The sequence below is a fragment of the Brassica napus genome, chromosome C8 (assembly GCF_020379485.1).
Source record: "Brassica napus cultivar Da-Ae chromosome C8, Da-Ae, whole genome shotgun sequence".
Taxonomy (NCBI): Eukaryota; Viridiplantae; Streptophyta; class Magnoliopsida; order Brassicales; family Brassicaceae; genus Brassica; species Brassica napus.
The window spans coordinates 49,084,599-49,108,842 of NC_063451.1; the positions used below are offsets into that span (position 1 = coordinate 49,084,599).

At 35.5% G+C, this 24,244-nt stretch overlaps 6 protein-coding genes and 1 non-coding gene across 7 annotated transcripts; 4 read left to right on the forward strand and 3 right to left on the reverse strand.

Moving 5' to 3' along the window:
• The first annotated feature begins 2,613 nt into the window (after window positions 1–2,613).
• Window positions 2,614–9,806, forward strand: LOC106414118 (histone-lysine N-methyltransferase MEDEA). Its single transcript, XM_013854826.3, has 17 exons — window positions 2,614–4,255; window positions 4,445–4,698; window positions 4,802–4,960; window positions 5,323–5,410; window positions 5,490–5,612; window positions 5,690–5,737; window positions 5,832–5,903; window positions 5,975–6,056; window positions 6,154–6,235; window positions 6,471–6,597; window positions 6,690–6,898; window positions 7,031–7,162; window positions 7,249–7,336; window positions 7,426–7,473; window positions 7,660–7,788; window positions 7,878–7,955; window positions 8,196–9,806. The coding sequence occupies exons 1-17, from the start codon at window positions 4,148–4,150 to the stop codon at window positions 8,361–8,363; spliced, it is 1,995 nt and encodes a 664-aa protein (XP_013710280.2). The 5' UTR covers window positions 2,614–4,147; the 3' UTR covers window positions 8,364–9,806.
• Window positions 9,807–9,830: 24 nt separating this feature from the next.
• On the reverse strand, window positions 9,831–12,518 carry BNAC08G46040D (phospholipase A1 PLIP2, chloroplastic). Its single transcript, XM_013856290.3, has 3 exons — window positions 11,614–12,518; window positions 11,102–11,524; window positions 9,831–10,953 (listed from the first exon to the last, which is right to left on the reverse strand). The coding sequence occupies exons 1-3, from the start codon at window positions 12,202–12,204 to the stop codon at window positions 9,940–9,942; spliced, it is 2,028 nt and encodes a 675-aa protein (XP_013711744.2). The 5' UTR covers window positions 12,205–12,518; the 3' UTR covers window positions 9,831–9,939.
• A 1,654-nt stretch (window positions 12,519–14,172) lies between these two features.
• Window positions 14,173–15,127, reverse strand: BNAC08G46030D. Its single transcript, XM_013854967.3, has one exon. It carries the CDS (start codon window positions 15,084–15,086, stop codon window positions 14,367–14,369), a length of 720 nt encoding a protein of 239 aa, XP_013710421.2. The 5' UTR covers window positions 15,087–15,127; the 3' UTR covers window positions 14,173–14,366.
• A 2,547-nt stretch (window positions 15,128–17,674) lies between these two features.
• Window positions 17,675–19,365, forward strand: LOC125591498 (probable galacturonosyltransferase-like 5). Its single transcript, XM_048765860.1, has one exon. It carries the CDS (start codon window positions 18,277–18,279, stop codon window positions 19,363–19,365), a length of 1,089 nt encoding a protein of 362 aa, XP_048621817.1. The 5' UTR covers window positions 17,675–18,276.
• A 233-nt stretch (window positions 19,366–19,598) lies between these two features.
• Window positions 19,599–22,036, reverse strand: LOC106411824 (protein MRG2). The gene is made up of 10 exons (XM_013852657.3): window positions 21,709–22,036; window positions 21,576–21,629; window positions 21,415–21,428; window positions 21,066–21,199; window positions 20,914–20,969; window positions 20,710–20,814; window positions 20,556–20,635; window positions 20,312–20,481; window positions 20,100–20,184; window positions 19,599–19,990 (listed from the first exon to the last, which is right to left on the reverse strand). Exons 1-10 carry the CDS (start codon window positions 21,913–21,915, stop codon window positions 19,897–19,899), a joined length of 999 nt encoding a protein of 332 aa, XP_013708111.2. The 5' UTR covers window positions 21,916–22,036; the 3' UTR covers window positions 19,599–19,896.
• A 253-nt stretch (window positions 22,037–22,289) lies between these two features.
• Window positions 22,290–23,915, forward strand: LOC106369298 (protein DEHYDRATION-INDUCED 19 homolog 2). Its single transcript, XM_048765861.1, has 4 exons — window positions 22,290–22,512; window positions 22,682–22,860; window positions 23,227–23,304; window positions 23,409–23,915. Exons 1-4 carry the CDS (start codon window positions 22,428–22,430, stop codon window positions 23,757–23,759), a joined length of 693 nt encoding a protein of 230 aa, XP_048621818.1. The 5' UTR covers window positions 22,290–22,427; the 3' UTR covers window positions 23,760–23,915.
• Window positions 23,916–24,059: 144 nt separating this feature from the next.
• TRNAK-CUU lies at window positions 24,060–24,132 on the forward strand. The gene has a single exon. It is a non-coding gene; the product is annotated as a tRNA-Lys (tRNA).
• Window positions 24,133–24,244: the final 112 nt, after the last annotated feature.

The window sequence follows — 24,244 nt, forward strand, 5'->3', positions numbered from 1 at the left end:
TAGATATTAACGTAATAGAGTTTATCTATTCTAAAAGAAAGTATAGAAGAATGTTACTTTAACCTCTAGAGGTAAAAATAACACATCTCTACATTTAGAGGTAAAAATAGCACATCTCTATATTATCTTCTGTAAACAGAAGAATTTTATTATAGAGAAAGTATACATTGGAACAAATCTATCTCTATAATATAGATTATTTGTTTTAGAATAAATTATAAAGATGAAAATAAAGTAGATTATTTGTTTTAGAAGAAATTATAAAGATAGAAAATAAAGGTGAGTTAGAGATAGTCTTAGCTAAGCAAGATATGCGGTTTACTTTATTAAGATGCATATACAGTATACTCACTTTTTATTACACATTACCATATATAAAGCATGATTTTATAAAAAAAACAATATATACAAATTGTCTACGTATGCGTTTCCTTAGAAAATTATAAGAAATATGATACTACTCAATTAAAAACAATTATAATAAATTTAAAAGCTGACCACCATTAAAAGATACATAGTACTGTTTTCTAACAATTGTTTGAATCAGACAGATGCAAGTATAATCTTCAATACTTATTTAGACTAAATTTTTTGTCGAGTGGCATTGTACCAAACATAACATGACATATGCATATAGATCACCACGAGTGCATATTAGGTTGTTAGCATATACCCGTTTGAACACGAACCAATAACTTTGAAATACCAAATTTGTGGGTTTGCATCAAACTTCAATATTTTCATGCAGGAACATTTTGTTTCTTTCCTTGTCCCCATAGCCATCACTTGGTTTACCTTACACATCATCCCGGAACGGCTTGGGGAAGATATTTACACTCGTTAAACTCTAAACCCTAACCCTAGGGTTAAACTCTAAACCCTAACCCTAGGGTTAAACCCTAAACCCTGACCCTAGGGTTAAACCCTAAACCCTGACCCTGGGGTTAAACCCTAAACCCTAACCCTAGAGTTAAACCCAATTTACCTAAACTCTAAACCCTAGGGTTAAACCCTAAACCCTAAACCCAATATACTTATGCATATTCATACATATTTATTACTCATATGCATATATTTATATAATTCATAGTTTAAACCCTAACCCAATATTTATATAACCCTAAACCCCAGGTTTAAACCCTAAACCGTAACTCTAGGGTTAAACCCTAAACCCTAACCCTAGGGTTATACCCTAAACCCTATATACTTACGCATATATATACATATATACGTATACATATATTAAACCTTAAACCCTTAAATCTAAACCCTAAACCCTAGGGTTAAAACCTAGATCCTAAACCCTAGGGTTAAAACCTAAACCCTATATACTTACGCATATACATACATATATACTTACGCATATACATATTTATTACTCATATGCATATGTATATATACATATATTCATACCTAAACATTAAACGCTAGGGTTATAAAATTGTATAATTATCAAAAAATTAGCCTAAACAATATTTATAAAATTTGTGGATATATACGAAACTAATGATATTACGATTATATATTTAAATTTTTTAAAAATTGTAAAATTTTTTGAAACCTTTAGTAATACAAATTGTATAATTATACCAAAATAATAATATTTCAAAATTTGAAATGTTATATATGAATATATTTATTTATAGATGATGTATGAGCTATTACCATATTTAAAAAAAATTACCAAAAAAGAAATATCAATATTAAATGTAATATATGAATTATTACCATATTTTAATAAATTTGCCAAAAATATAAATCAATATTAAGTGAAATTATCCATGTCATATTTTTCCGGAAGCCATGTCATCAATCTTAGTAGCCATGTCATATTTATTTTGTGAAATTGATTGTATAAAGAACATGTGACAAAACCAAATGAATTTTTTATATGATCGATCTAGGCCGTCCGTTGTATTGAACTCTATTTACTTTAACCGGTTGGGATTTCTTCACTTTTTGTCATATAATAAAAAAAAATGCTGACGCAAACCCTACCTGGAAGTCTGAAACCATAGACAGGGTTTTAGATTTTTCTTTTTGACCATCCATTGGATTATAAGAAAGTACTTTCAACCCTTGGATTTAACTTTTGTTTTTTCTAGCAAAATTGCTGACATTAGCAATCCTAAAACATGGTAGCATTACCCTAAAAAATGTTTTTTTATCAGGCCTTAAAGGATTCTATCAAATATTTATTTCAACGTAATTCATGGGGAAAACACCAAAAGTAATCCGTAAAGCTAATTACCAAAGGGATGACTGGATTTCTCACTCTCACCTGCAAACGCAGCTTTTGCAGTTGGTAGCGGTTGCTGGCGTTTTGCAACAATCACTCAAACCGCTTCAAACTGCTCTAAACCTCTTAAATTCAAAAGCTGGTTTCAGCTAGCGTTTGCCGTTGCGGGCGGCTGCAGAAGAATAATCTTTTTTTTCTAAAAACAATATAAATACAAAAATAAAAATAAAAATTTTAAATTGAAATAATAGAAATACTAAAATATATCTATTATATTTTAATTTATATTATAAATTTTTAAAACAAAAATATTTTTCTATAGTTTTTAAATATTTATTATAATATTATGATGTTAATATTTTTATAATTATATAAATGTAAATATTATTAATTTATTATTTAACGCTGTTGTATTTAGTGGTTAACCAGTCATAAATATCACGCAAACGCACCAATTTCTAACTGCAGTACCAATCGTACAAATATCTTAAAATCACTTAAAACCGAAACCACCCGTATCCGCAAATTTCTGCAATCGCAACCGCAACCGCAATCATTGCGGTTACACCAGTCAGGCCCTGAATTAGGACCAGACTGAAAATAATGGTTACAGAGAATTACTTTCTTGAAGCCAGCATATACGATTTTTGTAATGATTTGGTTAAATCTTTTTTTTTCTTGAACCCTTAGTTAACTCTAGGCATGGACATTCGGATACCGAATCAGATTCGGATTTCAGATATTTTGGATATAGGAAAATTGGTATCATTTGGGTATTATAAATATTAGATCGGGTTTGGTTTGGTGTTTGTCGGATCCGGATATTATCGGGTATATTATCAAGGGCAAAACGGTAAGAAGCAGAATCATGTCTATACCAACATTAAATTTTTGAGGACATTAATTCTTATATTCCGGTTAATATAGTACAATGATGTAATAGAAAAGTGGAAGGGTGATTCTTTATTCCTTAGTTCTTTAAACACTTGAAATAAACAGTTTATTATAAATTTTACATTCATTTGAAAACATATTGAAATTAGTGAGTGTTATGATATTAACGAGAATATACCTCGTTGCTGATTAATGGGTAACTACTAACTACGGATCAATAGCCTGCAATATTGTTGTATATATAAGTTGTTTAATCGGGAAACGTAATGGAGTGAGAAAAATTGCGTTTCGTGCATGCATTTTCATAAAATACAAATACATAATGAATCAGTACGTAGATTCATGCATGAAAACAATATTTACATAAACAACGATATATTCACAATTTCTTTTCTTTTTTTATTGGTTCAAGAGATATGGACTCTAAATGATACAAAAGGCGAAACCAATACTCAGTAAAATATAATGTTTGACAGGCTAATAATAATTTACGCTGTCAAGCGTTTGATCCTATCACAATATCACGTACAATGTTTTTAAACTTGAAATGATAAGACCCCATTAATTTGAGAGTCAATTCAACAACCATACATATATTAAGTATTATATGTCTAAATAAAAATTTCTTAATATTTTAATATTTCCTTCCTTTTTATTCATTGACTTTCATATATCCATATAATATTCCTGTTAATTTTTTCTTTTTGACTCTTCTTAGTTCTTACTATTTAAATGAGATGTGATACCTTCCAACAACATATAACAAAAACAATTGAAAACAAGAGGCGAGGGGATACTAATGGAGAGGGTAAATTTACTAGTTACATGTTCTTTCTTTTCATTATCTAACTTTTTTGACGAGGAATCGAAGATCATTTGATAAGTCCATCTAAATAAGATTTTATGTTAATTTTTTTTTCTGATAGATTTCATGTTGTTCGTCTCATGATTCACTAAATTTCTGAGAAGCCAGCACCAAAAGAATGTTGTGGATTTTACTTGGTCTTTGTGTTAATGCTTTTTCGCGGTTTTGTTCAGGAAAGTCATGAAGGTGAGAATTTGCCTCCGGAACTGAATCAAATCAAGGAACAAATTGAAAGAGAAAGGTTTCTGCACATTCAGGTAATAACACTTTCGTTGCTTCTACGATTTTTTCTAGGTATCTTAATTATGTTGAAGAGCGATGAGCGATGAGCCGATGAGAGAACTAAACAAAGGCTTATAAAGGTTATGGTTATACGCTAGGTATTGCCAATAGATGATAATCTGACAAAAATTTCTACCCCAAAAAGTGAATTATTGAATTGACAGAAATCATTTGCGGATAGACCAAATGTGGTTACTCATGTTGCATATCATCATTCTCTTGCCTCAACCCGGGGTGCTGGAGTAAATAATGATGGAGGGGACAACAATATGCTTTCTTTGAGAATAAAAAAACCTCTTCATGTTTTCAAATATAATCCTCCGGAAGAATTTACATCTCCAATTCCCAAGAAACAAGTTATCAAGCTTCCAATTGTTAAACAGCTACCTCGAGCCATTACCTGGGTCTTCACGGATAGGTATGTTTTTGTACTTCATGTTAGTTTCAGTAATCAATCATATACAATATATACCACACGTAAATATATATATATATATTTATATTTTTTGTTAACATTGCAGTAATAAGCTAATGGCTGAAAGTGATTCTGTGATCGGTAAGAAACAAATAATTTATGTCAATGGCCAGGCAGAGGAATTGAGCAGCGACGACGAAGAAGATGAAGAAGAAACCGAGAAAGAAAAACTGGAATTCTCCAAAGATGCAGATTGGTTTATATGGTTAGTTTGTGCTTAATTTGCATATGTTACTGATTACTAAGCGATCATTTATATGTGCATGCAAGAAAGGAATTCATATTATAAGTGGCGGATCTAGACACATTTGTAGTCGGGGGCACCCGATATCAAAAAGAAAATAAGATTGGGGCACCTTTTCATAATCTTCTCTAAACTAAAAATATTTAACAAAATAGACTTAAATTATTTACGAAAAAAAAGAGTAGGGGCACAGGACCCCGTACCCATACACACCTGTGTCCTCCCCTTGATACAACTTCCGATTATAAATTTTGTATATATGAACATATGAATTGAGGCCTCTACTATTCTTTAACAATAGTTCGTTAACTATAATTTTGTAGGGAGGTTGGGCAAAAACATAATTTAGATGACCTGGTGGTGCAAAGTGCTCTCTCCAAGTTCTTTGAATTAGATGTTTCAGATATCTTGGTAATAGTGAAATCGAACCTTCATCAATAATTTTGTTTGTGCTTAATGATCGATGAATATATTATTTTCTTGTTTGTAGGAGAGATACAATGATCTCAAGAAGCTTAAGATCAATGAAGGAGATACTGGTGAAGTTTCTGATGTACGCATATTTACTTCTTCTCCGGAGACTACTGAAAGGCGTTTTTGCCGTCGTTGCTTGGTGAATTCTTGAAACTTTTATTTTTTGTCACCCCTTCCCCCCCCTCAAAAAAAAAGCATAATATTGTTATTTTACAGAGATTCGATTGTCGTGTGCATGAAGAATATCAGCCTGAGATTTATACTGTAAGCTTTAGTTAATTTATCTAATTATTATTTTTATTGCTTAAGCCTCAGAAGCTTAAGAGATCAACTTAATTAGATGACTTTGGCTTGTCAGAAAGAAAACCAATCTAATTTGTTTGAGAAGGAGGATGTTAGAAAACAGTGCAGTAACCATTGCTACCTTAAGGTACTTTCTCACTCTCTCTCTCTCCCACACAATATTTGTTCATTTCTTAATTTTGTTTATTACTGGTTTAGCTAAAGGGTGTCACAGAAGCTGATCATATGGTGGATAATGATAACTATGTATCAAACAAGAAAGGGAAGAATGTGGTCTCAGGTACAAACACAGAAACTGGATACTGTGTATATTTTTTTTTGATCAACTGGACACTGTGTATTAACTGATACTAATCAAGAAATAAATGAAATTACAGAGATGTCTCAAGCATACAATGAGTGGACGTCTGTAGAGATGGATCTTTACCTCAAAGGAGCTAAACTCTTTGGTAGAAACAGGTATAAAATTGTTAAACAAAGAAATGCTATTAATATACGAATAATCTAATTGAGAATTCTCCCTAAATGCTATCGCGATTATCATTGAAATAATCTTTATCAAAACTAAAACATTTGGTCACACATACATCCGGTTTATCACGTAACTAGCTAATTGAAGTATCTTACTGGTGTTACTTTCGCAATATATATACTTACAACGTGATTGGGTTCCTTGTCCATGCACTGGCCGCAGTTGTCTTATTACAAGAAACGTACTTCCCGGACTTAAGACGTGTTTAGAGGTTTACAATTACATGCATGAGCAAGATCAATGTAAAATGTTACTAGAACATGAAGAAACTTCAGAAACAGACAATCAGGTAAAATTAAAATATTCAATCGTCGTGACATTTATGTTTTTTTTTTTTTAACTTTTTGAGTTTCATATAGATATGATTTTAATTTATTGCAGGTTAATAAAGAGACATCGCGAAAAAAACCTAGGTTGGTCCGGAAAAAAGTCAAACATCAAAAGCATATTTGTTATCCGGCTGCTATAAAAAATACAATGAACGAAATAGAGAAGTCATATAAGCAGTACACACCATGCACTTGCGAGCCGGTATGTGGAGATCAATGCCCTTGTTTCCGTAATGGAAATTGCTGTGAGATATATTGCGGGTATGTACCATTAACTCTTCACATTCGCAATCGAAAACATTCTTGAAGTCTTAATATCGTAAACTCATCAAGTTCTTTCATATTCGCAATGGAGGTCAGCACCAAAAAACAAAGTTTATATTTTTGATTCAGGTGTCCAAAGACATGCAACAATCGCTTTGGAGGATGTAACTGTACAAAGGGTCAATGTATAAACCGAAAATGTCCTTGCTTTTCCAATTTTCGCGAATGCAATCCAGATCAATGTCGGAGTTGTTCGCTTAGGTAACATTTTCATTTTAATATAAAAATCGGTGATTAAATTTCAAAATAAAATAAAAAAATCTAAGAAAACTTTGTTTTAAATATAGTTGTGGAGATGGCCATGGCTCTCTTGGTGAGACATCCAAGACAAGCGAATGCAAGAACATGCAATTCCTCCTTAAGAAACATAAAAAGGTTGCCATCGACGTCAAATCAGCATCGAATTTTTATTTCGAATATACCAAATAATTAAATCATCTATTTTTCTTTCTATTATTAACTAGATTCTCCTTGGAATGTCTAATGTTCATGGATGGGGTGCATTTACACGGGTAAGAAAACATAATAATATCATATAACATATGTATCTTGGAGAATACTAGAGTTGTGTTTAGATTCAAACCAGCTTGGTTAGAACCATCCCCCTATATATGTGAACATGTTCTCCTTTCTCTTTTGTTTTAATTTTTTTTTCAAACTTTAGACCATTAATGATATAAACTGAGTTGATCTATCAGCACTCTCTTAAACAAAATGAGTTTCTCGGAGAATATACTGGAGAATTGGTCTCCGTCGATGAAGCAGAGGAACGTGAGAGAGCAGATCACAAGCTTGGTTATTCCTACCTCTTTAACTTGAATGATAAGGTAATTTTGATCTCCTGCCTTCTCTTCTACGTTCATAACTACATGTTTATTACAAATTTGTTCTCATAAGTTGAAATAATATATTACAGTTCGTCATTGATTCTCGCCGTCAAGGAAACAAGTTTAGATTTCTCAATCACTCATCAAATCCTAACTGCTGCGCCAAGGTACCAAGTTATAGTAGTTTTTACTCGGAAATATATTATCCCTAGGACAATATTGATTGATTTAGAAAAGGTTACTTCTGTTAGTTTTCATTAATTGACTAGAAATCATGCTTGTATCAACTTAGTCGTTTCTGCTTAGTTCTAATGTACAATTAATTATATATCTTCAAAACATTCCAAGAAACTCAAACTAATTAAATGATCATCATTTAATTAGCTTACAATTTATTGTTTTTGCAGTTGATGATTGTTAAAGGAGATCAGAGGATTGGATTATTTGCTGGTAAAGCTATCAGAGAAGGTGAGGAGCTGTTCTTCGAATATAAACCAGGAGAAGCGGATAGGTCTCCTAGCATATCTAGCGACAGTGGTAGCTCGAAGTCAGAGAACAGCAGTTCATCTACTTAGACTTGAATCTGAGGAAGATCGACACAAAGCAGTCGCTTTTGGATTCTAATGCTATTTTGCGTAACTAAACCAAATTTTGAAGTATTATGTTTTATTGTTTTAAGGTTTTGTCTGTCTCATGTCTTTAACTCTTGAAGTTTCCTTTCGACTATTTTTTCTCAACATTATAGCCAAATGTTGATGTTGCTCGTCCTCCTCCAAACTACCATCTTCTTAATCAGATCCCTATTAAAATTTCGAAGTGCGTACGTACCAACCATTGTCAGACGACTCAGACCAAAACGAATTGATGAATAACCCACTAACAATCCGAATTATAAAAGATAAACCTATGATTAAACTAAACTTTTTGTCACGTGCAGTTCCATTAAGATCTTTAAGTAAACAGTACAAAATAAGCGATTGAAATTCACGAGTGAAAACACTGATGAGAGTCTCCAGCTAGATCTTTATGGTCGTATAATTACACTGCGTGAGTGTGGTTAGTCGTTGGTGGCAACGTGCATTGTCGTTGGATTGGATAAACATCAACTTCTTTGGGGCCACTTCCTCGACCACTCGCCCAACTTGTTTTTCTCTTTTCCGTATAACATAATTAAAAGTAACAAAAATCATAGAAAAATAATAATAATAATAATAGGATGCGACTAATCCAAATTCGATGATCTGCTACGACAAAAAACAATAATTCGATGATACAAATCATGTCACAGTTTCACAAATATCTTCCCATTTTCAAAATAATTGAAGTTGGATGATTTGTGGATGTCATGCTTTCGCTATCAAAAGGAAGAAACCTTAACTTAAGTATGGCTAGGCATGAACAGATATTTATGAACCTAGGAATGAACAATCGAACCGAAAAACAAAGAGATTTGGTTTAGTTATATATCAATAGAATCAAGAAATGAAACCGAACAAGAATCGAATAAAGACTAAAATTTCTATGATATAATTTATACACTTACATATATTAACTATTTAGTTTTAAAATAATTAAATAATTTAAATATTAATTATAAACTGAAATATCCAAAACTAATCATCAGAATTTTTTATCTGAAATATTTATAATTATTTGAATCATCCAAAATTTTAAAAATTGATATGTAATTTTGACACCCAAATTAACTAAAAACTGTAATTGAATAAGATCCAAATTTATCTTGGATAATAGCCTTTAAATATCCGAATGAATAATAAATTTCTAGAACAGAATCAAGAACAAGAACTCAATGACCATGGCTAAGTATGACTGTGCACATGATTGACTGGTGATCAATCTACACTAATCAAATTGGTTTTGCCCTCTTGTTACATACTTAAAATATATATACACACACAAATATTTGTATAGATTTTGGTCACTTTCCACAATCTTTATGCATAAGCCAATGAATCTAACAAGAAAAAAGCCTCCAATGGTCCCCCCCCCCCCCCCCCCCCCCCCCCCCCAAACAAACAAAATACACATGAATAAAGAATGATCTAAACCTGGTCATTACCAGAACCCGGTCTAAACCGGTACAAGCCAACAACGACTTTAACCCGCCCAAAAAAAACAAACAAACCATTTTCAACGGAAACTAAAGACGTTGAAAGCTCCAAGGAACATCAATTTAACCGGAACCAACAGAACAACGATCAAAGGCATATGCTGAGACGCCACAAGGCGGCTAAACCTCTGCAACGACTTTCTCCCTGTCTTCATCATCCCCGAGAAATCCTGACCTCCGTTGATTTGTCTCCCTGATCTCCCGCTGCTTTCCCTAGTCACCAGTACAGGCCACCAGAGACTCCTGCGATGCTCCCTCTTCTCCCTCCTTATCTGACTCACTTCTTTCCTTATCACACTCCTAACCGCTTTAAGGTAAGAGTTCATGTCGTGGTCCCTCTGTATCGTCCCGCTCGACCCGTACGCCGCCCTGTCGCCAAGAATGTCGAGTGGATGCGGCGTGTTCAAGAACAACGTCTGCGCCGCACGTTCCTCCTCTGTATCTTCATCGGTTAGAAGATATAAACCGTTTCCAGGAGGAAGAAGCTCGTGTCCTGGAGAGAAGGACTCATCAGGCTGAAGGATGAGAAGCTCTCCCATGGGAGAATACAACACACTCCGCTTGTTGAGACAAGGATGGCTACGGAAGTTGCCGTTAACAGCCTTGAGAAGCTCCGCCACGTGGTAAGGGTAGTTACAAGAGAAGGCTCTAGGGACGATGTCACGGTGCATTGTTACAGCTTGGACATGGCTTTTAGGCAAGCCTAGCTTTTTGAGAAGATTATCGCCTCCGCATAGTACGAAAGGAGCGCCGAATGTTATAACAGGGAGTAGAGAAGAAGCGGGTACTTCGCCTCGGACGAGTAACATGAGGTTTAGCAGTAAGGATAAGCTTCCGCCTAGTGAGTGTCCGGTGAAACGGAAGTTAGCTCTGTTTTTATGGGCTTTTAAGTGGGCCTTGACTTCAGGTAGCATTTGTTCGTACATTCCTTTAGCTGCTTCGTATATTCCTCTGTGGACGATCACACCGAGCTCCTCGAATTCGATTGGCTCGAAGAGTAGGTTCGCTTGCCACGAAGCTAGAGACTCAGATCCCTACACGCAAAGTTCATAACATTAATGAAATCTAGAAAACAAAACAGAGTTTGTCCAAAAAAAAAACAGAGTTTGTCCCAACAAAACAGAGTTTGTCCAGAAAAAACAGAGTAAAAACAGAGTTTTGAGATTTTTTTCGTTTTCTTACTTGAATGACAACGAATCTGGTGAGAGTTTGATCATCATCGCATATAAACCAATCGCAAGGAGATGAGATGGTGGATTTCAAATCGTCTGCAACTGCTTGTTTGACGTCTTCCTCAGCAGCAACAACGGAAGTAACAGAGTCGGTTAAACAAGAAGGAACCTCTGATGATGAATTTTCGGTTTTGGATGAGGAAGTGAAAGGAAGAATGCTGTTGGTGCGAGAGTGGAGGTAAGAGGCAGCTGATGCAACCATCTCATACGCGGCAGAAGCACTAATCTTGCGACCTTTGTTGGCTTCAACTTCTTCTTCTTCTTCCACCTTTGGTTTGGTCTCATCTGAAACTTCAGCTTTTAAGGCTAACTCTGTTTTCTCAGCTGATGAAGTTACGAACTTTAGGCCGTAATACTTGGAGAGATTCGCAGGCTGAAGCGAATTCAAGACAAGAGACGATATTAACACAAAAACAATGTAGAAACATAACCAATGAAACAGAAAGAGTTCAAAGTCGGAACCTTTATTTTAGAAATGGAATAAGCCAAGTTTCCCAGATATGACATTTGAGCATAGAGTTTCGATTCGGGTAATGAAACCCTCTTCAGCAATTTAGACAAGGAGTCTCTGTCCAGCTTAAATCTGTTTTCTTCGTAACTTACATCGCATCCACCATCTTCTTCAGGTGATACGACGTCGTTTAGTTCCTCTTCATCTTCATCTTCATCTTCATCCTCTTCATCTTCTTGTACCTCTCCGTCTCTCCACAGAGATTGCACATCCAATATCTTCAAAACCCAGCTCCCATTTCTCCTCTCCGTCTCCGTCTCCTCCGCGATTGGCGTTCTCGAATCGCCAGAATCCACCAAAACGGCGTCGTCCAAAGCGAACCCGCTGCTACGTCTCCTCGACGCAATTCCACCACCGCGAGACCAAAACGGCGTCAATGGGAGCTTGAAAGAGAATCCGAAAGTTCTTCTTTTTCGCGATGGCGCCGCTGCGGTTGCTCTAACTTCAACAACTCCTCCGCCACAACCGCTTACGCCGCTTCCAACCGCTTTAATCGCTGGAATTACCCCGTGTAAGCTTGTATTCAGACACAAACTATCCATCTTTGTTTTTTTTTTTCCTCCTTAATAAAAAAGAAAAGCTTTTAATTTTTTTCTGTTCCTTTGGGACCGATTCTTTATTCACAGTTGAAATTATTAACAATCTTTGAAAAGAAAATTGGAATGTAAAATCTATTCCACAGAAAGAATTAGAAATGAGAAAATTTAGAAGGGGGAGAAGAAAGAATTGTTTATCAGCCGATCAGATCTACCAAGAGAGGAAACTTCTGTGTGAGAGAGATCTTTTCATTTCTAAATTTTCGTTTCTCTTTAAATTAGAAAAAGACGACTTTATTTGCTTTTCCTTTTGAGATTTTTTTTTTTGACTACCTTTTTTGCGATAATTTAATATGAAAAAAAAATAAAAAAAATGAAGAGTTTCTCGGAGAATTGTTAAAACTGTGTCGTTTAGCTTAAACATACAGACGTGTAATACGCGTGAGTTATCTATCCGCCCAACACGTTTTACCCCACATAGGGCCCATCAAGCGAAGGGGTAGTCGAGTTGGGTCAGACTATTTGCCGACTTGATAAAAAGAAATTCAAAAATAATTATTATCAAAGGGAAATAATTTTATAGTCTTTCATTCCATATCTAACTTTATTTGCTTGGAAATACTGTAGTTGGTTAGTTTCAAGTTTCAACACCTTAGTAAATTTTGTATTGGACAGAATTTAACTTTTATAGAAAAATATTTCAAGTTAATAAAGTTTTAAAATGGAAGTTTCCTACAATATCCACGTGGGACCACCGTGACAAAGTGGAAGACCGCCACGTCAGAGTCAGAGTAGTGTGTAAATGGATATAGGTGGACAAACAGTGTGACGTGTTCCAAGATTTTGGGTTCTATCCAATTGCATACGTAGCGGGATCAGAATGCTCGATGCGATTTGTCTTTTACTGTTGTTGTGTGTTTCTGCATGTCTTGTTGCTTCTTCGTGAGGTATTGTCCAAAATGAAATCCAAAGTACTTGCACGCAACGAAACTGTTAAGAGTCTTTTATTTTCTTGTTTCTTTTGTTCCCCCTTCAGATTATCATGATACATTTCAAATGTATATATATATGTTGATAATATATAGCTTTGTGGGGATCTATCTTTTATATTAAGAACACCATAACGCAGTTATAACTGTGTTTGAAAAGTAGCCAGTTTTGTTTTTTTAGCATGAGCACAATGTATTGACTTTTACATAACTGACTTGATCGTTGATAACTTAAAGTGCCTAGGGTAGCCACCCGGTGAACATTTGAATTCTTTCTATGTTTAAGGTCCCGTGTTAAACTATATTGTGGAATGGTCTATGTATATAAATTGGAATGTTATCCTAATTATGCTCAACGTATCATCTTCAATATATAAACTATATTATGGAATGGTCAATATATGTATGTATATTGGAATGGCTTTCAACTCGCAGATATATTTTCTTAACTGTTAAAGACGCTAAGGCTTAACAGATTAACGACTCAAAGCGAGGAAGCCTACTAGTTGTTGAGTTCTTGTAGTTAATCCGCAAGGTAAATTACTCAAATGAAACCCTTAATTAGGCCCGGCTATGGTTTTGTGTTCTAACTTTTATGTATAACTGTGTTCTTTGATTTGGTTTAATGTATGATTTTTAAAAACTTAACCGTTGTAGGGGAACTCTTGGCAACCAAGGAGTGCTAAAGCAAGCTCGTAGAGCTTTTGATGTAAAAGAGGAGAAGATAACATCACTCGATTGATCCTTCTTTCTCGTCAGTAAGCTTTGGTTTTTTATTGGATTAAACCTTCTGAAGCTAGTCAGTGGTGTAGCTTTTCAACTCAAAACTGTAGAAAAAAAAATATCATCACCAACTGGAAATGAAAATGAAATTTACATTCATTTTACCCGAGTGAATGTTCACAGGATAACGAATAAGGATCTCTTGCTATGAATAACAACCAAACGTTATTTTGTGTATATAGGCCAAGAAAATATAAATTAATTGATAGAAACTTTGTAGGTCTCATATATATTGATATCAACAATGAATTAACAATCTGTGAAATTGTATCTCGTTATCTTGCATGTAACGTATTTCACAAAAAAAAATTGAAAAGAAAACACAAAAAGGAGAATTAAGAAAAGAAACATCTATATATATAGTGAATAAAGTGAAAACCCTTTTGTTAATCATCATCATACGACTTCATTGTGTTCTTTGTATTTCAAACAAGAGATTTGCCTCTGCAACTTCATCTGCTCATAGAAATTAGCAATAAACTCATCTGCTCTTGCATCTACCCCTAACTCTTCTTCTTCTTCCTGATGATCATCAGGAGACGCACGATCACATTTCGCATTGCACGAACCATTGTCGTAGCCGAAGGATCTAACATATTCGGTATCATCTTGACCGTCCAATTCAAAGTCATAATCAAAGTCAACGGGAGGAGCAATGCAAGGCAAGAGGAACCTCATGGAAGCAGGACGATGCATCTTAACGTTAAAGACCGGGGTGTCGTCGAAAGAGAGCTGTTTCTCACCGAGATAACGGCCGTTATCAAAGCTGTTAGAATGATGAGCTAGGGCTTTGAGATGCTTGGAGAACAAGTTACGTAGCTCGAACATGTGCCACTTCTTGAAGATGCCACCTTTTCTTCCCCATAGAAGAGCCATTCTTACAAGACTCCAAGCTCTTTGTGTTGTGATTGATCTGCTTTTCTTTTTTGTTTCCCCCATGAAGACTTCTTTGTTGTGATGGAAGCTGTAAGCCCTTTGATCTTTATCGTTGCTTTGGTTTTTCAGGTGATTGTTGTGTTGATGGGAGAAATTGTGAACACTTAGGTGTGTATTTATACAAAAGGAAAGCAGCTCTTTTTTGCAGTTTTTGACGCGGAAAGATGGAGATTTACACATAAATATTCAATAAAATAAAAAATTTATGGACAACAAAAACTTATTTCATAAGAATGGATTTCAAGTGGGACCTCTCAGGGCTGTACGCGGGCAAGATCTGAGCTGTTTAGCCGTTTTGTTCGTTTCTTAATTGTCTTAAAGTGTATTTTCTTTGTTTGGTTTTTAAAATGAAGACTATAAAATCATTTTCTATCGGTTCATATTCAGTTATTCACTATTCACTAGTATCATTTATCCATTCCTCCAATGAACAATTAAAACGTTTTTCTTCTCAAAACTTGTTATTGTGATTTCACGATTGACTTTTACTAATTGGCAAGTGTTATCTTGACGCGTAGCCATATTTTAGGAGACATATATAACTCTACACAATTGCAAACATTGTAGTATTATAGTATGTTTCCAGATGACCACGTGACTTTAGTTCCCAAATATTATTCTATTAATACAGGATTATCACCGTTTTCAAATCAGTCAAAAGTTACAATTCAGTTATTAAATATTAGAAAGTGGGCGATTAATAACGCAATGAACCTCGTGACAAAACAAGTATAGTAAAGAAGAATCGTGGTCGGTCCTTTAAAGTTGTTTTATGAGTAGATGTGAGACTGATAGTGATACATCGAAGAAAGCTTAGAAACCTAATCTTATATGATCTGGTCAGTAATTTTTGCCGATACTTAATTATTAAGTTCAAGCCGTAATTAACAATCAATTTTTAATGATTAGGTTTGATTAATAATTGTACAAGTATAATAGAGATTTAACTACGTACATAATTTCTTATTGTAAGTAGTTTAAGGAAATTTTTTTTGTTTCAAAATGTAAATAGTTTTCAAATATCTAGATAATTTTTACATTTATTGGATATAATGTAACTAATCAAATAATATTTTTTTTATATAATTGGTTGAACTAATTAATAAAAAAAAATTTTTAAAGTACCAACTTTTTTAATATTAGTGCTTTTAGTCTAAAATACTTACATTGTGAAACGGATAGAGTAATTATTGTACAACTACAAATAATAAAGAGACTTCTATAACAATAAGCTTAAGACTTAGTTTCGCTGCCGTTGAATAATGTCTTACGGCTGTCTCGATTGTTTTACTTTCCACGCAATCGTGTCCTCTCATAGATTTTGTTGTGTGTTTTTCATGAAGGAATGAAAAGCACAACCTGTGGCTGTAGGTTCGACCGAGGCACAATTTTTATAAATGGTATATATATATATATATATATATATATATATCCGTAGTAAAGACAAGATCTAATCTCTCACTGGAAGGCAGTGCTTTGTAGTTCACCTCTGTGGCTCTGGCATTCCTGAGTTTCCTTGATTATATATAAATGACAAATGTTTTTCACTAAACCTGCAAAGTTGAGGAAACTCTGAGTAACGATTCATCTCTTTCAAACTTGCAAAAAGGGATAAGTCATCATTCATCCGCTTCACAAAAGTAACATAAACGTTTGAATGGGTTGGTTTTGACACTAGGCATCGTAAAAGCCTGTTTAATCATAAAGTTAAAAGATAGGTAGGTCAGAATTTAAACTATTAATAAACTTCGCGCCATTTCTTTTGTAGACGTGGAGATAATTAAAACTACGTACCGCACAAATGATTGACGAAGCTGAAGGTTTGGAGAAGAACGAGAATCTTCAGAGTCACGATAATACTGAGATTTACGAGAAAGCAGCCAAAATCCTCGAATCGCGTTGGGCTGAAGAAGAGGGCGTTGAAACATAGTTCTATAGATTATTCGTTTGTCAAGCTACATAATTCTAAGTCTAATTAAGCATGGCAAGAAACAGTATCGCAACTATGACATTATTTTAAGGTACTATCTGGTCAGTCCAATTTACTCATTTGGCGGGAGCTCATTTCCAAGGTTTAGCAATTTAATTGATAATCAAAGGTTTAAACCTTCAACGTCACTATATATTAATCTCAATTTCCAACACCACTGACCTAACTCTCTATTATTCAAAAAGATATCATAGGTTTAAACCTTCAACGTCATTATATGTTAATCTCAGTTCCCAACACCAGTGACCTAACTCTCTATTATTCAAAATCTTATTAGAGTGTAATACTCCCTCTGTTTCATTATAAGTGTCGTTTTAGGTTTCGGCACACGGATTAAGAAAACAATTAATTTTGTACATTTCCTATAAAAAAACACTATTACCTTACATCTAACCATATTTCAACCAATAGAAAAATAAATTTTGCATAAAATTAATAAATTTTGCATTGAAAATCGAAAACGACACTTATTTTGTAACAAAATTTTTTTCTAAAACGACACTTAATATGAAACGGAGAGAGTATAAAATATACTACGAATTCACAAGGTATATCTTCTTCTTTTAACACTAAGAGAATATTATATACGACCAAGGAATCAAAGGATCCTACAAACACAGAGTCTCATAGTTACAGATACAAAGGATATCAGCAAAGGATATCAGCATGACTCTCATTAACATTATACAAAGAAATCGAATGTAAAAGTCATCTTCCTCTAGTGTTCTTCTTGAAAACATGCAAGAACAGTTCACTTTTCCTCTTTTACTAGAATCTTAATTTCACAAGTCAACTTGTTAATAACTGCACTAAACTACCCACATTTAATATTTAAATCACTATTTCACCATCATAAATTAAAACATTGTCTTTCACTTCTTTTTATATATCTCTTTAGATTTTATAATAGCACTTAAATTAAAATACTAAATATTTTATATGATAATTTTATGTAATATATGAAACCAGTAATATCTCTTAACTATAAGCCACTAATTAAACATTATAATTAAAATAATGAAACCATTTATGATATTCTGAATAATATAACATATATCATTTTCAATTATCAGAAATTAGAATATATCTCACTGCCTCTCTTAGATTTCATATGACTAAGCTATTCTTATCTAACAAATCAAAACATCACAATTAAATGTTAATTTGAGATATAAATAGAAGATTTGACTTTAGATATAAGTAAGTCCATAAATAAAAACATCATTAATGAAATGGTTAATGAAATACTTATATAAAGAACAATTAACTATAGTATACAACATTGTCTTCCTCCTCTGGTCGTCTTCTTCCTTAAACAGACACAGAGCTTGAGCTACACTACACACAGAGAAGTAGCATTCTCAAGTGTTTTTACATACGATGCTTTGGATTACAGAATTCTCCGGCTTCTTCTCCGCTGCTTTAGCGGTGATCCTCCTCTCTCCGTCACTCCAGTCCTTTTCTCCGGCGGCGGCAATCCGATCTTCCCACCTCGACGCCTACTTCAGACCATCACCATCAGCCTCTGATCACTCCGTCCGCAACTTCTCGTACAGAGAGTCTCCGATACTCCGTAACGCCGACGAATGCAGATTCTCCGGCGGTGATCCCGGCGTCTGCAACCCTTCTTACGTCCACGTGGCAATCACTCTCGACTTCGTGTACCTTCGCGGCTCGATCGCCGCCGTGAACTCCGTCCTCCAACACTCGGCTTGCCCGGAGAGCATCTTCTTCCACTTCCTCGTCTCGGAAACAAGCCTCGAATCCGTGATCAGATCAACGTTCCCGAGGCTCAATTTCAAGATTTACTATTTTGCCCCTGAGAGGGTGCAGTCTTTGATATCCTCCTCCGTGAGGCAAGCGCTCGAGCAGCCGTTGAACTACGCGAGGAACTACCTCGGAGAGCTGCTCGAGCCTTGCGTGGACCGGATCATATACCTAGACTCGGATATCGTCGTCATCGACGATATCCTGAATCTATGGAAAACGGGTCTAGGCCCGAGCACGATCGGGGCTCCGGAGTATTGCCACGCGAACTTCACGAGCTACTTCAACGGAGCGTTCTGGTTCGACGAGAGGTTTAACGAGACGTTCAAAGGGAGGAAGCCTTGCTACTTCAACACGGGAGTGATGGTGATGGATTTGAAGAAATGGAGACGGTTCGGGTACACGGAGACGATCGAGAAGTGGATGGAGATTCAGAAGGCGGAGAGGATTTACGAGCTGGGCTCTCTTCCCGCGTATCTACTCGTGTTCGCTGGTCATGTTGCTCCGATTTCGCATCGGTGGAATCAGCATGGACTCGGTGGGGATAAGGTTAAAGGTAGTTGCCGTGATATGCATGAGGGTCCGGTGAGTTTGCTTCATTGGTCTGGTAGTGGCAAGCCATGGTCTAGGATTGATGCGAAGCATCCGTGTCCTTTGGACTCATTGTGGGAACCTTATGACTTGTACAAACGTTCCCATTGACGTCCATGACCTATTAGCGCGGTAAACTCAGTTCAATTGCTCTGACTTTTGTCCCATTGACGTTGGTTTTTAGTGTACTTGGCGACTAAATATATTTTTATGTTAGAGAAATAAATAAATATTAGTTGTTTGAAAAACAGTTGGCTATGTTTTCTTTATTCCATAATTTAATTATTTTTTTCTTAACTTTCATGTTTAAATATGTTTCGTAATCGTTAATCTGTAAATAAAAATCATGCAACAGAAAGAATGATATTTAAACCATAAAACGAGTATTTCATAAGATCTGTTTACAACAAACATGAAGCCGAGAAAGCCCTTTCATGCCTTGCACCACAAACAACAGAAACCCTTATAATTAAGGGAGAACAGGAGAATGCAGGAGACGATAATTAGCAATGTTCATCATTTTAATAATACAGACCGAATCTATACGTAGAAACTTAGGACAAGCTCTCTCGTTACATTACACACTAAACAACAGAGGCAATGTTCACTGCATATACTTACTACAATGACACCCTTCATCATTTAGAAACGAGATCCTCCATTTTCTTGCTTCTCCATTTCTTCAACCGCTTTGTATGTTGATACAAATAACGAACTCTGGTTATTCCTCAAGAACCTATGATCAATTAGTTTTTTAAGATTAAAAAAAAGATTTTTATTTAATATTTGTAATGTGCAGAACAGGAAAAAATGCCTAAATTAAGAAAGGAGAAGAGAAAACAAACCTTAGGATATCAACAAACTCGTCCTGCAATTCCTTCAAAGTCTCTTCTGCCATTTTCACACGGATCAGCAACTCCGGCAATTTCACTGCAAAACTCAATCATTAAGCATAAAAGGTCTTATCTGTGGTGTGTATTCCCACAGGTTTCATGAGAACTTAACCACACATAAAGGGCAACATTCAGCATACTGATTACAAAGAAGATGGCCTTACCAAAGAGTCGTAACAAATGTTCTGCTCCGTACACAGTTGAGGGAGATACACCCTCAGATATGTTTTCCTCATACTGCTTCCGCTCATTGTTGTAAAGTAACATCACCGGCAAAGCATTGTCAAAGTAGCAACGCAAACCTTTCAGAATCTCCTCTACTGAATTGCTTACCCTACATAACCTCACCAAAAGAAAGTACTGAAATAACTCTTTAACTGTTGAAAATGACATTAACAAAGCGCTTACCTGCCATCTTTCTTCATTTTGCTGTCAGTGTACTTCTTCAAGATATCATCCACATTAGGCGAGCGAGGAAGTTCCACAAGCTGCTCACATAAATGTTACAAAAAATGTCACTGATAAATTCCTTGATATATGGACCTAATGAATAGAGAGCTACCTTTTGCATCTGAGTAACGAATTCATAATCGTCGATGAGTTGCTTCCTCAACGCTGACGGGATATTGAAAGTTAAAAGGTTGTCTGTAGCAACCAAATTCTCCTCCTGTATCCAGCAAACAACAAAAACAATCAGGCAAAAACTGATCAGAAAACAATAGAAAGAAACTTGGAATATAGAGAAAAATGAAAGGAAAATCCACACCATTGGAGAGACTAGTGTATCAACAGAATCTTGCTTCCGCTTTCTTCCTCTAGCAACTGCAAAATATATTAACAAGAGAATGATGATAATATCTAGCATATGATCTATAAAGCATGCAACAAAGCCTCTAATAAAAGACCCAGAACACTGACCATTAGGGCATCTAGGTTTCACCTTGGACACTCTCCAAGCCATAGCACTCTTGACCCCTTGCTTAATACCCTGTTCCTTCATATTCTCCTCGGTGTGTTTCAACACACAATCATGACCTATCCATTCGTCCCAACTGTCCATACAAATAACTAATCATTACAAAGATATACAACAATAATCAAACCATGAAATTATCAATGCATTAGAAACAAAAAAACTTGTAATCTTGGCAAACGTTTTGATTTAGCAGCAGAATGATTTTCAGACCGATGATGCAATGTACAGAAAGATTATTCAGACAATAAAAAGCCGGCAGTAAGTGACAGTACTGTCGGATGGTCTACTAACCTTTTGTTCCAACCCTGTAAAAACCAAAGAAAATACAAAAGATTACATATTGAAAACGGCAAAAATATAATAACGGCAGCATTAACAATAAACGTGTTTTATTTGTTTATGCTTTTACAGAGATTCGTGGTTACGCAAAACAAAATAAAATCTAAACTTACAATGTAATGCACATAATAGTTCCATTCATTGTCTTTAAATGCAATTTCAAGAACCTGAAAACATAAAACAAAGATCAAATTTTAAACACAAAAGCACAAACAACATTCCAATTTTAGACAAAAATAACATTACCTTGGCTTCGTAGAAACGACCTTTGTGGTTGGCTAAAACTTTCTCTCCTTCTTCGAATTGACTCACGTTAGCAAGAGGAGGAGGAGGAGGCAAGACGTCTGCGTCGCAATCGGTGTTGGACTCTGTAACAGAGAGAGATCCCCGCCGTGTTGTAGCATCCGTCTCGGTGGCGGATTCATCTTTCTCCGCGTTGCTATGGCTTCCCATCAGAAAAAAATGAGGAGAATGAAGGAAGAAGAGTGAAGAGAGTTAAAGTAAAAAGGGAAACAAAACACGATCGTCGAATCTCGACGGGGCACCAAATGCTTCCGGGATTTTTCCAATCGACGCGACGGGAAGAATAATCAAATTTCCTTCACTAATGGGCTTTTAAGAAAGCCCATTTAAAAGTTTTATCAAAGTAGGCCATTATTTACTTGGGGGGGGGGGGGCAATGCAGTAAATAACCGTATTTTATAAGAGAAAAAGACACAAACACCCCCCTTGTCTACCAACGAGGTTGAAAAGTCTGGGTCGGTTGTTGAGACTTGAGATTGTGTTCTTCTTCTGTGTAAGGGTAGCTTGGTAATTTAGAAAATCCGCGTATTCTTGGCCACTAAGTCTCGCTCCGTTTATAAAAATGTCTCGCAACAAGAGTACGAAGCAGACATGTGCTAGTTAACCACACGAGGAGCTCTAATTAGTTACCTAATTTCAAAAGCGTTGTCTGAATCCAAGAGATGGAAGACGATATGTGGGCTGTCTCCTCTTCTGGTTCTTCGAGAAGCTATCGATCAGCAACGACAGCTGCTAAGTATCAATCTGGTTATTATCCCAAATTCCCTTTTTAATTTCTAAAATTTTCATTTTTAGGGTTGATGGGTCTGAATTGGGTTTCTAATTTATATTTTTTGTGTTAAGAAAGATTGAAGCTTTACGTTTAATTTAGATGACAAAAAAGACTTTTTTTCTTTTCTTTCTCGAATTTCATCAGGTTCTTATCGAGATTCGGGAGAATTTGATGAAGATTATGATGATGATGATGATGATGATGATGATGATGATGATGATGTTGAAGTGGACTACCAATGTCCGTTTTGCTCCGATGATTATGATTTAGTCGAGCTGTGTCACCATATCGACGAGGAGCATCAGCTTGAAGCTACCCATGGGGTATGTCAAACTCACCTCCTCTCTCTCTCCATATTATTTACTAATATTACTATTAGACATTGAAGTAGTTTAGGTATTGATTGAAAGGTTCACTTACTTGCTCTAGTCTAGTGAGTAGGATTGAGAGGAACCATGGCCCTTGCCCTTAAATTCTTCTAATTGGGTAACAGTGTTTAGATTGATGCTTTAGAAATTGTGAAATGGTTTCGAAATGAGAAACATAGTACTTGATCTTGGACTCTACTCTTTGAGTTGACAAAACTCACCGTTAGAAGCTTTGATCAGGTTAACGATTTCAGGAAATGAATATTGAGTGATGGAACATTTGTTTGGCTTTTTACATACATGGTGGTTTGTGATTTGTAGGTATGCCCGGTTTGTAGCAAAAGGGTGAAGATGCACATGGTGGATCATATAACCACATATCACAGAGATGTCTTGAAGATATCCTTTTTTTCATTTCACAAACGTCACTTCTAACCAATTTTCTCGAGTCTATAAAGAAGTGAATGCAATTTATTAGAGAGTTTCCTTGACAGAAACTTTACAGTGAGCAGAAGCAGACATCTTACATGGACGATCCATACTCATCAGATAAATATCTTCAATCTTTCCACGATGACATGCCGCCATCTACGCATACTTTTAAAACCGTTGCTGCCGATCAGTTCGTATCTTTCCTCAACAGTCCTCCATTGCCAAAGCCAACCAAGACTGTGCAGGTTGATTCAAGTGTAGAAGACAAGGCTTTGATTGAGGATTCCTCTACCGTAAAAGACAGGGCATCTTCGACAGCTTTATCGGATACTGAACAACTGGAGAAGGCAAAGAAGTGTGAGTTTGTACAGGGACTGTTGTCATCAGCCATGTTTGATGATGATGGATGCGACTTCTTCTGAGATTTAAAACAAAATAAAAGCAAAATAAAGATGTGAAGCCTGTAATGGCAAAGGCAAGTCATTGGCATTGTTGTAACTTTGTTCAGTTCTGTTTTATCTGTTTCTCAGACATTAATGTAGGTTTAGTCTCGTAATATATAAGCCAATGCGTTTTCAGTGTTGTCTGCTCAAGAATCTTAGTTGTACAGCTCTGTCCTTTCAAAGCACTTGCCTTCACACTTCCTGTTCCAACCATTGGAAGTTAAGCTCACACTGTGCTTTAAACCGCGAAAGTAGGAACAAGTGTTAGACATTCATCAAGCCCGTCTAGCTCAGTTGGTAGAGCGCAAGGCTCTTAACCTTGTGGTCGTGGGTTCGAACCCCACGGTGGGCGTTTAATAATTTTGATCTAACATGAACCTGAAAATCTAATTTTTTCACTGCAGTTCAGCTGTTTCTAAATAACAAAGAACCCAGTTTCTATAAAAGCTTTAATCTTCTCATGT

What these genes read in the sequence shown, in the direction of transcription:
- LOC106414118 (XM_013854826.3), top strand. Translation starts at nt 4,148, where the DNA reads ATGCTTTTTCGCGGTTTTGTTCAGGAAAGTCATGAAGGTGAGAATTTG. An exon ending in ACCTGGGTCTTCACGGATAG is followed by an intron (nt 4,699 to 4,801) that starts GTATGTTTTTGT and finishes TTAACATTGCAG; the next exon opens with TAATAAGCTAATGGCTGAAA. An exon ending in TCTTTAACTTGAATGATAAG is followed by an intron (nt 7,789 to 7,877) that starts GTAATTTTGATC and finishes AATATATTACAG; the next exon opens with TTCGTCATTGATTCTCGCCG.
- BNAC08G46040D (XM_013856290.3), bottom strand. Translation starts at nt 12,204, where the DNA reads ATGGATAGTTTGTGTCTGAATACAAGCTTACACGGGGTAATTCCAGCG. An exon ending in ATTCCATTTCTAAAATAAAG is followed by an intron (nt 11,525 to 11,613) that starts GTTCCGACTTTG and finishes AATTCGCTTCAG; the next exon opens with CCTGCGAATCTCTCCAAGTA. An exon ending in CCAGATTCGTTGTCATTCAA is followed by an intron (nt 10,954 to 11,101) that starts GTAAGAAAACGA and finishes CTTTGCGTGTAG; the next exon opens with GGATCTGAGTCTCTAGCTTC.
- BNAC08G46030D (XM_013854967.3), bottom strand. Translation starts at nt 15,086, where the DNA reads ATGTGTAAATCTCCATCTTTCCGCGTCAAAAACTGCAAAAAAGAGCTG.
- LOC125591498 (XM_048765860.1), top strand. Translation starts at nt 18,277, where the DNA reads ATGCTTTGGATTACAGAATTCTCCGGCTTCTTCTCCGCTGCTTTAGCG.
- LOC106411824 (XM_013852657.3), bottom strand. Translation starts at nt 21,915, where the DNA reads ATGGGAAGCCATAGCAACGCGGAGAAAGATGAATCCGCCACCGAGACG. An exon ending in TCGTTACTCAGATGCAAAAG is followed by an intron (nt 20,636 to 20,709) that starts GTAGCTCTCTAT and finishes TTATGTGAGCAG; the next exon opens with CTTGTGGAACTTCCTCGCTC. An exon ending in AAAATGAAGAAAGATGGCAG is followed by an intron (nt 20,482 to 20,555) that starts GTAAGCGCTTTG and finishes GAGGTTATGTAG; the next exon opens with GGTAAGCAATTCAGTAGAGG.
- LOC106369298 (XM_048765861.1), top strand. Translation starts at nt 22,428, where the DNA reads ATGGAAGACGATATGTGGGCTGTCTCCTCTTCTGGTTCTTCGAGAAGC. An exon ending in AGCTGCTAAGTATCAATCTG is followed by an intron (nt 22,513 to 22,681) that starts GTTATTATCCCA and finishes GAATTTCATCAG; the next exon opens with GTTCTTATCGAGATTCGGGA. An exon ending in ATCACAGAGATGTCTTGAAG is followed by an intron (nt 23,305 to 23,408) that starts ATATCCTTTTTT and finishes CAGAAACTTTAC; the next exon opens with AGTGAGCAGAAGCAGACATC.